Raw genomic sequence first — 12353 nt, 5'->3', positions numbered from 1 at the left:
CCTTCCTTCAAGCCCATTTACACTATTGTCTCATCCTCTCCTGTTCCCAGGGACCTGTACTGACTGCCACTTCTCTCTTCTGCCCTATGTCTTCAACTTCCTGCTTTCTTCTTAAGCCCATAAACATGCCAAAGTTTCTCCTAGTCTAAAAACAAGGCCAGAGGCCTCCTCCACTGTCCTCTCATATACCCCTAATATTACACTCATTTCTTCCTAGTCAAGCTTTTTGAAAAAATAATCTACACTTTCAGCCTTTATTTATTTATTTAAAAAAAAGTTTTTGTTTTTTGTTTGTTTTTTTTTTTTTTTTAATATTTATTTATTTTTGAGACAGAGAGAGAGAGAGAGCATGAACAGGGGAGGGTCAGAGGAAGAGGGAGACATAGAATCTGAAACAGGCTCCAGGCTCTGAGCTGTCAGCACAGAGCCTGACGCGGGGGCTCGAACCCACAGACCGCGAGATCATGACCTGAGCCGAAGCCGGACGCTTAACCGACTGAGCCACCCAGGCGCCCCTAAAAAAAAGTTTTAATGTTTATTTTTGGGAGACAGAGACAGAGACAGAGACAGAGACAGAGACAGAGTGTGAGCGGGGGAGGGGCAGAGAGAGAGGGAGACAAAGAATCTGAAGCGGGCTCCAGACTCCGAGCTGTCAGCACAAAGCCCCATGCGGGGCTCGAACTCAACGAGCCGAGCCGTGAGATCATGACCTGAGCCGAAGTCGGACGCCTAACCGACTGAGCCAACCGGGTGCCCCTATTTTATTTATTTTGAGAGAGAGTGCACATGAGCAGTATGCACCCTCACGAACCGTGAGATCATGACTTGAACCCAAATCAAGAGTCGGATGCTTAACCAACTGAGCCACCCAGGTGCCCCCAAAACCCTACGTTTTCAGAATGGATGTATTGCAGAGGTTTTCATCCCCACCTGCATCCAGCCCTAGTCTCTTCTCTGAGCTTCCCAGTCCTATATCCAACTGACTGTTACCAGATGATCTAGAAGCACTAGAATGAGCTATCTTCCCCCTTGTGTGTTCTGTTTCAACTGCTGACACCATTACCCACTAAGCCAAAAACCTGAGATTCCTTCCTCTCCTATCTAATCATGCATTCACTTAGCCCTGCTGCTTTCTTTTCCCTCCTAAATCTCTTTCCAGTTCAGGTCTTTCATTCCCATGGCCCCTGCCACAGGTCAGGCCCTTCTGGCCACCTTCACACCCCCACCCCTGTCCTTCATAAATCCACAGATTCTGTTGCTAGAGTGGGACCTTATCACTCCCCTGGTCAAACCCTTCAATTGAACAATAAAGTTCAGGTTTGCCAACATGCATCACAAGCTCCCTGGACACCTTTCTAGCTTCCTGACTCCATTCCCCACATAATCAATACTCTTGCCATAACGAGCTGTTTGTAGTTCATGCCAAACTGTCTTTTCTGCCTGGAAGAGCCTTTGCCTCTGCTTTGATCTACTTCCCCTGCTAATTTGTCATCTTCCACGGAGCATTTCTGGAACTCCCCCGTGTTGTGCTAACTGCCCACCCTCTGAGCACTCTGAACATACGCTCTAAATTTAAGACACGGTATTTAATGTATTGCTTAATGTCACAGTCCCCCTCATTAGCCTGTGTACCTCTGAAGGGCAGGGGCCTCACAGCAATACTCTGCATGCCTACTACATCAAGTATGTGCTCAGTGTTTGTTCATTCATTACCGAACTGGAATTACTGCCTAGCTCTACTGTATATTTGAATTTAACAAAAGTAAAAAGAAACAGAGGGGTGCCCTGGTGGCTCAGTCAGTTCAGTGTCCAACTCTTAGTTTCGGCTCAGGTCATGATCTCACGGTTCGTGGGTGTGAGCCCTACGTGGGGCTCTGTGCTGACATTCAAGGAGCCTGTTTGAGATTCTCTCTTTCCCTCTCTCTGCCCCTCCCCCACTGTCTCTGTCAAAATAAATAAAAATAAAAACTTAAAAAAAAAAACTAGACAGAAGACTGAAAGCATTATTGGACTGTTCATCCAGGCAATTTTCCGAGTTTGGAGTCATTTCAATTTACTGGCTAAGAAAGTATGAGATTAGCAGTTTAAATTTCTCTCACTTACTCCATTTTTGTGAACTGTTAAGTTTTTAAAAGTTGTACATTGTTTTCTTGTAGTTCCCACATTTATTAGCCAACATGTATTTAAATTGATTCTGATTTTTTTCACATTTATATTGCTTATAATTATTTTGATTATATTAAATACTTTTGATTAATATTAATATTAAGTAATTTTGATACCTGTGGAATAACTGCAGCATCAAACTTTTAAACGGGGCGTTGGGTGGCTCAGTCAGTTAAGCATCGGACTCTTGATTTCTGCTCCGGTGGTGATCTCACAGTTGGTGGGGTTCGAGCCCCCCTGCCTGCAGCTCCGCGCTGACAGCCTGACAGCGGACAGCCTGCTCAGGTTTCTCTTTCCCTCCCTCTCTCTGCCTCGTCCCTACTTGCGCTCTCTCTCTCTCTCAAAATAAATAAAATAAACATTTAAAAAAAAAAAACCCTTTTAAACAAATGTATTTCACAACTTTCGGAGAATAAATAAAACTAAGTTCCTTTCCTATGTCACATATTAGTGTTTAGGGAAAGACACTAAGCACGAGGTTCTAGTTCTGGCGCTAGCGGCGGGTCGCCTCTTGCCCTGGAGGGCTGGACCGCACTCCAGGAGGACACAGTGCCACCAGGAGCCGCCAGGGGACGCTACGGCCAGTGGCGACAGGCTGCGCCGCTCTGTGCGTCCCCTGCGCGGAGCAGAGAGGAAACTGGGCCGGCGGGCGCGGCGCAGTGCATCCTGGGTCAGCGTAGCCATGGCGGCTCGTGTCCTTTCCGCTTGTGTCCGCCGACTGCCTGCGGCCTTCGCACCGCTGCCCCGGGTCCCCACGCTGGCCGCAGTCCGGCCGCTCAGCAACACCCTCTGCCCCGCGGGGGGCCCGGACGAGGCCTGGGGTTCCGCATCCTGCCTCGGTGCTCGCGCAGGTGACTCGCGGTGACTTTGCTGCGGGCTTGGCAGGGGTCAGGGATCGGGGTGGGGGGGGGAGGGGTCAGACAGCGGGGCCACGCCAGCCGCGGCGGGGGTGGCCAGGGGACATCTGGCTCAATGCCTGTCCCACTACCTCATGGTGCTTGGTTGACCCCTGCTGGGAGCTCGGGTGTCCTAGTGCTTAAGAGCCGGAGCATAAGACCCTCCAGACACCCCTCGGTGTAAATGCTGGCTCCCACTTTCCGAAACTTTGAGCAAGTCCATTACCTTCCTAATATCAGTCTGAACGGCTGATAAAGTTGGGGGGTACTAGTCTCTATGGAGTTGCAACGAGATTTTGAGAGGATGTTGTAGGTAGAGCACCTAGTTGCGGTGCTTGGCAAGCTCTCAAAATACTGGTTTCCGTTAGTTGTAGTTATAATGACAAATACCGTGATAGCTTTCTAGGGGGGAAACTAATGACAAGGTGCAAAAAGGAAGCCACACTGGCCTATAACCTTCTCCAGAGCATTTCTCGTTCGGGATTTCTCCCTGTAATGCCTTTTGCCTGTTCACTTGCTTCCTGAAGGAAAGACAGGAAAAAAAGCAGTATTTAGCCTTTCTGTCGGATGAAACCTTTGTGAGGCAGAAATTGTCTTTAGGGCAGTCATTTTCCACCCTCAACCCTTGCTGTACATTCAGATCACCTGAGCAGCTTAAAAGAAGGGGGAAGAAATCCCTTACCCCCTCCTCCCCACCACTGTGCATTTTGATTTACTTATCAGAGATGAGGCCCTGGCATGAATTTTCATTTATGTTCCCCAGGTGACTAAAGGGTTGGGCCAAGATCAAGAACTACTGCCCTAAGGTAGAATAGACTCTCGGGGTCAAGTTGAGAACACCCCCAAACCAGTGGACTTAATAGTGGTTTCAATATTTCAGTATTGACAACATATTAGAATATAACAATAAGGATGCCCAGGCCAAGTCAATCATTATTTCTAGAGTTGGGGCCTGGGTGTCTGTTTTTAAAAGTCACCAAGTGATTCTTTTCTGTGGCTAGGGTTGAGATGACCATGTGATGGATTAATTCATAGGGCATTGGTCCCATTGCCTGAATCAAAAGGTTGAAAGTGTCACCTTGAAGTTAAGAGGTAAAGGGCAGTATGTAGAGTTGTTGAGTGTTTTCTTTCCTGAGAGGGATTTCCATTGTAGGTTAAAATGCAAAATGATTGTCCCTATTCATAGAGCACTGATTCTCAGACTTGATTGTTACAGATCACTTGGGCTAAAATACAGTGTCTGGGAAAGGGCCCAAGAGTCTTCATTTATAGTAGGCTCCCAGAAGATCCTGGTGCCACTGGTCCTTGGACCACACCTTGAATGGAAGGGTGCTCAGAGATGTTCCACTACCTCTGCTTGGTTCATGTATACAGCAGAAAAACTATTTTATTTATATTTACAAAGTGATTTTGACGAAGTGCTCCCATTTAACCACCTTACATCCTTTGCTGATTGAAGAGAGAGTGAGTAAACACTTGTTCTTTCAAAGGAACAGGACAGCTATGGGCCAGACCTTATTCTAGCTGTTGAAGGTAGAGAGATACAAAGGAAGGACACTGGTTAATAACTCATTGGACATTCTGTGGCCTCGTGTTAAACTTGCCAGCTCATTCCCTGCTGGTGTTCTCTAGATTGTTCTACACTGTTTGTTGTGGTTCGTTGTGGTTCCTTTTCCCCTGTCTCTGCTCCTACCCTGTTGGGACACTTTCTAACCCTTAAATGTTGGTAAGTTCCAAAGATCTCTTACCACACTCTCTTCCTGGTCTGTCTCTTCACTCTCTTGGTTTGTTACTGCCTGTCTCCCAGTTACCCCAAACTTCCACCTCCAGCCCTCGCTCATTTCATCTGGACTATTGCTTATTCCACCCATTCTTTTCCATTAGATTTTTTTCTCCTCAAATCTATCCACTATGCTGACTCCAGGGCAACTAGTTATTCATTTATATTCTGACTGATCCCTGCCCCCTAAAAGGAGCTATGAAGCAGGTCTCCTGGATGTAAAAATATGGCAGTATAAAATCGAAGGTAAGAAAAACAAGGGTGGTGGCCTAAGATGGAACTTGGATGTCTTATTCTTGACCCAGGCAGGCCCCAAATCTGAACTGTGTCAAAGGCAAAGCACAAAGAAGACTTCTAAAGTGTTCTATGGGGCACGGTACCCAGATGAAGGCAGAATGCTTGTGCAGGGAAAGCCCAGCTGTTTTGTCTTACTCAGGTCTCTGCAGCCCTGGGCCCTGCCTCTTCAGCCTCAGAGCCTGTCTGTGAACCACCTTACCCTTCAGTCTCCTTACCACACACACCGGCTACACTTTCAGGCCTCAGTTCTCTTTCTTGGCCTGACCTTCCCTCCTTGAATGACCCTGTCCTTTCAGGGCTAACTCCAGGTTTGGTATCTGTTTCTTCCTTGCCTGTCAAGGACTGAATGACGACTTTGTTCCTGAAGCAGCCTACAAATACATCTGTCATGGCTCTTGCTACGTTTTTATTACAACTGAAATAATCTCTTTGGATTGGTCTTTCCCATTATGCCATAAAAGCTCCTCTGAGGGTAGCGGTCATATTTTATTTATCTTTGTAGTTCCAGCCTACAGCACAGTGCTAGGCACAGGAGGTACAGCTCACGGGCTGCTGAGACATAGCCATGTGTGAGAACAGGGTGCGTGTACAGCACAGAAGAGGGACCTACCTAGTGCCTCCGGTGAGCAGAGTCTCAAAGGCGGCAGTTTCTCACGCACTCAGGCCAGGGTGTGACAGCACGTGCAAAGACCAGGAGGAACCTGGCACTCTTATGGTTGACCCTCGGGTGCCAGTGGAATGGAGGGGAGACCCGAGTTGAGGTAGATGTAGGCATGTTGTGAAGGGCGCTAAGGAATGTGGGTGTTCTGTGTAGGTTGCAGGGAGTAAATGTGAAACAAGGTTCGTTGAATAAGGGAGATCTTTCCTCCCAGTCAGCCAGGCTGGGTGACCCAGTAAACATGATGGTGAGACACTGGGAAGGGTGGACGTTGGTCTCTGGCCAGAGCACCAGGGGGCAAATAAGGAATAGAGGTCTGCGAGCAGGTGTTCTGGGGACACGTAAGGATTTCCAAACCGATGTCAAAATGTCTGCGACCCGGGTGGAGCTGTTGGGGGGGGGGGCAGTTGATAGAGATGGCCTTTGAAGCTGTCTCCTTACCTTTAAACTGAGGTTCCTCGGTTTCCCTTAGTCAGAGATGCGCCTGAGTAGAGATGGATGGATGTTGAGGGAAATGAACCAGGTAATTTGTCTCTACTGGTCTAGAGGGTAGTTACTCTTTGCCTGCATACAATGCCTTCTCTGATGGCTGTAGGAGGTGACTTATGTCACATAGAATTGTTTAGTGTAGATCTTGGGGAAAACAACACCAAAAACATTGTTGATTGTTGGGGACACTGCAGGGGTGTCCGTTCCCATTCTGTGTGCCTCCCTCTCTCTCTCTCTCTCTTTTTTTAAATAGCTGAGTCCAGCAGGAAGGAGGCAATAAGACCCTCCCGAGAGGCCAAGCTGGGAGACCTGGGGCTGGATTCCTAACTTTTCTTTGTCTCAGTTTCCTGTCGTAAAATGGGACTATTGTCAGAATGAAGATGATGGTTGTAAAGTGCCTAGCGCAGTGCCATAGTCCAGCCTAGGGTAAGAAGTCCATAAAGAGACCAGAAGGGGGGGGGGGGGGGGCATGAGAGGGAACGAGTGGGATCAAGTACTTAGGGGCCACATTACCACCAGAGCCTCAGATTGGCAGGTCATTACACTGATCCTCCTAGGCAGGCCTCCAGAGCACTCACTGTGGATGAGCCGGGCGGTTCTGAGCCCTGCACGCTCTCTCGGTGATGCCTCAAGCAGTGCTGTGAGCTTTGTACTGCTGATTGTCCTCATTCTACAGATAGGGAAACTGAGACATAGAAGGATTAAGTAACTTGCCCAGGGCCACACAGCTAGTAAGAAAGAGCTAGTGCCAGGGTACAAACATAGGCAGTCTTATTCCAGAGTCTGAGCCGTCCCCCACTGCACCTGCCTGCCCTATGCCGAGCCCACGGTAGCCCCCCATTTTGGACTGGCATGTGCTCTCCAGGTGGAGACCCTTTTATTTTCATCACTATCATGTGGTGCCCACCTGACCCAAGTGCGTGCACCTGCCAGTGCTGCTGGGGACGGTGCTGACACCTAGTGGGCCACTTGGGTAGTTGTGTGCAGATGTGCCTTCACCGGCCTCCTCCCTCGTGGGCTCTGCAGCACAGCCTCCCGTTTTCCCTTCCTCCTCAGCAGGAATTCCCCCTCATACCTCTTCTTGATGTGCACAGACAAGGCCTCTGCCAGATCCTTCCCCCTCAAAGTTCTTTCCTGTCATCACCACTATTAACTCCTTTCTCCTCTCTTTGGTCCCTTCTGCTGCTTCATTTTACTTGTGGCTTGTGGAGACTTCTAGTGATTGTGGTTAAGTAGGCCCAGAGATGGTCCCAGAGCAGCAGTCTCCTTAACTCACACTGCAGTCGGAAAGGAAAGGACACTACACATTTAGCCAAAAATAATAAGTGCTCTTAAACTCTGAAAGTACTCAGAAATACCTTAGAATAGCCATAAAGCTCTTCATCTAATCTCTTTATAGCTTGCTGATTAAACCTGATTTCAGTATGTGATTTTTTTTTTTTTTTTTTTTTGCAAGATAAATATTTCTTATATAGAGGTATATACAGGAGGTTTGGTTCATTGAGCAGCATTTTTAATTATGATTTTCATAGACCTCTGTCAGTCTCAGGGACCTGAGCCCAACACACAAACCCACTTTCTATGGGAAATTGCCCTAAGAACTCAAAACTGCAGGTTTAAAATCGACTTTAAAAGGTAAACACACCGGTTCAGATTAGGGACTTCATTGTGAGCAAAAGTATCAGACAGCTGTTTTGTTTCTCTTGTTCTGCATTGTCCCTTCCACAACGTTAAGCCTGCTGAGCTGTGAGTTGGACTTCTTTCAGATTTGGTGAAAGAATCCATCCAAGACTCTAATACCTAGCTAAATATCAAGTAGGCTAGTACCAGAGACATTTGAGATACCACTGCCATCATGGTAAAACCCAGAAAGCCTCATGGTTTTGCTGGTGGCGGTAAGGCAAGCCTACCCTGAAGGGAAACAAATTGGACCATAAGGACTGTCAGGCTCCCTCATCTCCTTCGGGCTGGTAGTTGGCTCATTTGCCCTGGCCAAGGTCAGTGTAATCACTGCTGGGGCCATTTTAGACCTGCGGTGTGGCCCTCAGGGTGAGCTGCCTCTCCATTTACCGTGACAGCTCTTTCCAGGTGGGTTACTTTGACTCAGGCATGCCTGTTAACGGTGGCAGTGCCTCAGAGTGGCAGGAGTGCTGCAGAAGGGGCCACAGGAAGACTTCCACTTATCTGCAGACCCTATCTGGTTTTAGTGGCAGAAAGTCTGCCTGGGCCAGACGGGGCAGTCCTGGCTCTGAGGGGAAAGGAGGCCCATTTTTATGCTGCTGAACCGCTAGGGCTTCTGAAACACCCCAGCGTTGTGACCCCGGGTGGCCTAATGGCCAGAGTAGAATCAGAGGATGTGGGTTCTCTGAAGTGCCAAAAGCCCCGTGGAAGGCATCTGTGGGCTAGTGCATTGACCTAGAGGCATGTTAGGTTCAACACCGCTTCGTTCCTGCCCTTCCTTGCTTTAGGTTCCAGTAACGCAGTTGTGCCGCCAGTATAGTGACGCGCCCCCTTTGACGTTAGAGGGAATCAAGGACCGTGTTCTTTATGTCTTGAAACTCTATGACAAGATCGACCCTGAAAAGGTAACTGACGTGGCTTAATGTTTTTCTTTAAATTAGCATTTAATCAATGGTACAGAATTCAGAGGGTTCAAAGGGATATTCAGTAAAAAGTCTCCCTGAGTCCTAGCCACATGGTTCCCTTTCTGGGAGGCAGCCAGTGGAACCAGGTTCTTGTGTATCTTTCCAGAGATAGTACATACGCAAGGAAGTGTACATACGCAAGGAAGTATACACGTTTGTACATGTATGTATACTTTATGTACTATGTGATCCTTATCGCCTACCCTTTTTAAAACGCAAGTGGTAGAATACTGTAAACACTGTTCTGGATGTTGCTTTTTAATTTATCCGCTAGTATTTTTCTCACAGTGGTACATAAATTCCCTCTTTAATAACTGAATGTACTGTATAGGTAGGATAGTGGGGTTTTTATTATTGAGGTCTGATTGGCAATAACATTATGTTAGTTTCAGGTATACAACATCATGATATTTATATAATATTTTGAATTGATCACAGTTAAGTCTGGTTAATATCTATAACCACACATAGTTACAGAAACTTTTTTCTTATAATGACATTTTTAAAAAATTTTTATACATTTATTTATTTTTGATAGAGACAGAGCACAAGTGGGGGAGGGGCAGAGAGAGAGGGAGACACAGAATCTGAAGCAGACTCCAGGCTCTGAGCTGTCAGCACAGAGCCCGACAACGGGGCTCAAACTCACAAACCGTGAGATCATGACCTGAGCTGAAGTCAGGTGCTTAACTGACTGAGCCACTCGGGCACCCTCTTATAATGATAGTTTTTAAGATCTGCTCTCCTAGCAACTTCCAGATATGCAATGCAGTGTTATTGTAATCACCGTGTTGTACATTACATCTCCAGGATAGTTTTTCAGAGCAAAAATCAAAGATCTTAGTGAAATACATAAAGTGAAATCCATTGCTAAGCCTTGTATATATTGTTAACCATTTCAAAACAAGGTTGAATAAGTTAAGATATAATGCTGGCACGGGTTTAAACATAAACTGCTGGTTATCGCTATTTAAAATATGGCCTCTTTAAGAAACCTCTTCTACCTAATGATTAATTGACATCGTACCTCCCTGTTACTTTGAGAAACAAATGTCATCACGGACTGAATTTTGCATTTGGCATTCCTTTCTTGCAGCTCTCGGTAAATTCCCACTTTATGAAAGACCTGGGCTTAGACAGTTTGGACCAAGTGGAGATTATCATGGCCATGGAGGACGAATTTGGTAAAAGGCTAAGTCTGGGGTCTGCACAGTGTAATTAGGCGTATGAAATGCTGGGAGTCAGAATTGGGATTTGAATCAAATATAGAAATAGAAACAGCACCCCCGCCACATACACGCCTGCTTACTTAGCATCAGGTGAGCATCAGGTGAAGTCAACGCTAGGGATGGTGCCTTCAATTAGAACCCACTTGGTACAGGGCCAGTAGGGTGCCCGCTGTGGTGCCAAGGGCTGAGTGACCAGGAAAGGCCTGGGGGAGGATGGACTTAGATGCTTGAGGTGGGGGCTCCACCTCAAGCAGAACCTCACCTTTGGAGACGCTGACCACACCTCAGCACCTCTCGTAGCTAGGCCAAAGTGACCGTGCCCAGAGAAGTAACTGGGTGTGCCCAGAACACACACACGTACAGGCCTGGCTTCCTGCAGAGCCTCCCATGCACACTCCCAGGTTACGTGGCTTTCTCAGACAGTTGTGCACAGGAGACCTCTTTAAGGCTCCACAGCAGTTTTTGGGTAAGTTGCCTGAATGAAAGCCAAGGGGCTTCTGTGCCACCCTACAGAACAGAACTTAGTTACAATTCCTCAGAGATTGTGCTCACCAGTGCGATTGCATCAGTTAGGGGTAGGATGGGAACATGGTAATGGAAATGTTCTAGAATTAGATAATGGTGATGGTTGTACAACCTTGCCAATATACTAAAAAACCACTGAATTTTACACTTTAGGTGGTGGGTTTTCTATCATATGAATTGTATCTTTTAAAAAAAGAACGAGCTGTTATACACATTATGTGACTATTGTCTAGAACATAACTGGCCCATAACTTAAATGGGATTCGGGGTTGCTGGAGAATTTTGATGCACTTGTGGGTGGTAAGGAAGCATTAGATGCTTTTAATTTTAAAGGATTTTTTCTACACTCATGCATTATACATTTTCTTTGCAGGGTTTGAAATCCCTGATACAGATGCTGAGAAGTTAATGTGTCCACAAGAAATTGTAGATTACATTGCAGATAAGAAGGATGTTTATGAATAAAATATCAGGTAAATAATTTGACTTACAGAATGTTGTTCTCCCATAGAATTAATCTCTCTGTAGTTCTTCAGTAAAGTAAGACTTGGGAAAAATGGAAAAATTGGAAACGCTTGACAGATTTTCACTGGTTATGAAATGCAGGTCCCTTCTGGTTATCTGCCACTCAAAGGGGGCCGGCCTTAGTGATCATCTTTATCCTTGAGACGGGCCGTGAACAATTCATTCTTGGACAGGACTTCCTTGATTGTCAGCCCTCCTCATAAAAGCAGTCTTGTACAAAACACTGAGCAAGGTAACCCAGAAGCGGAGCCCTCTACTGCCCTCAGTTACCCACCCGAAGCCAGCCCAGCCTGATGTCCCAGAAGTTGTGAGATGGCCTGAAGCTTAATCAGGCAGGAGAGGCCTCCTGGGTAAGAGGATGGACTCTGGAGTCAGACACTGGACTTGATTCTCAGCTCTGTCCGGGTCTGTAAGTCTGGTGACCTTGGGCAGGCTGTCTAGCCTCTAAACCTGCTTCCTCATATGTAAAATGGGGATGATGACAGGACCTACCTGGGAATTTTGTGGTGGAGAAAGTTGGTAGTGTATGCAGATCACTTACAACCATGCTTGATGGTAAAGAAGCCTGTCAGTAGACATTAGCTATTGTTATTTAGACTCTAAGATAATCAAGTGATTGACTTTTTAAATAAAACATTGTATCAAGTATCTATAACTTTAGTTACCCTGGATTGAGCACCTCCAAGTCCCTAAAAGTCAGTGCACCAGAGAGAAACACTGAATTTACTTTGTTTTTGCCAGACCCCTTTTTTTCACTGAGAGAAGACTCAGAAGATGCTGGCAAGTGTCTGGAAGTGAGAACGCGTTTTGGCATTATTGCTGCCTTTGACAGAGTAATTCTGTTTAGACTTGTATTTAAATTGTCTGTTTTGCCCTTTGAAAATAAATCTATAAAACCAACATTTTTCTCAGTCTTCAGTTTTTCAGTGTCTGTGAAGTACTTGTGTATATTGAATTTGCTTAATATTTTTAAAGGTTTGGCTAGTCCTTGGGATTCATGCGTTAAAAAAAAAAAACTTTTCTAGCAGTGTACTTGAAATAAGTTTCTCTCCCATTACTTCTAATGTAAGGAATGAGTGTTCGTGATAAAAGGATTTTTTGCCTTAGAAAAAAATTTGGGGGGGGCTCCATTAGTTTGATTAT

The 12353-nt window shown here is 46.2% G+C and overlaps 1 protein-coding gene across 1 annotated transcript; it reads left to right on the top strand.

Moving 5' to 3' along the window:
* Nucleotides 1-2806: 2806 nt before the first annotated feature.
* NDUFAB1 (NADH:ubiquinone oxidoreductase subunit AB1) lies at nt 2807-12110 on the top strand. The gene is given in 6 exon segments (XM_019430331.2): nt 2807-2965; nt 2967-3017; nt 8755-8871; nt 10028-10115; nt 11059-11158; nt 11952-12110. Coding segments are annotated over 5 exon segments (465 nt in total). The 5' UTR covers nt 2807-2848; the 3' UTR covers nt 11151-11158; nt 11952-12110.
* The last annotated feature ends 243 nt before the right edge of the window (nt 12111-12353 follow it).

This window comes from Panthera pardus, unplaced genomic scaffold, assembly GCF_024362965.1.
Source record: "Panthera pardus isolate Hobbes unplaced genomic scaffold, ASM2436296v1 HiC_scaffold_5, whole genome shotgun sequence".
NCBI lineage: Eukaryota > Metazoa > Chordata > Mammalia > Carnivora > Felidae > Panthera > Panthera pardus.
This window is presented reverse-complemented; position numbering and strand designations above follow the sequence as displayed.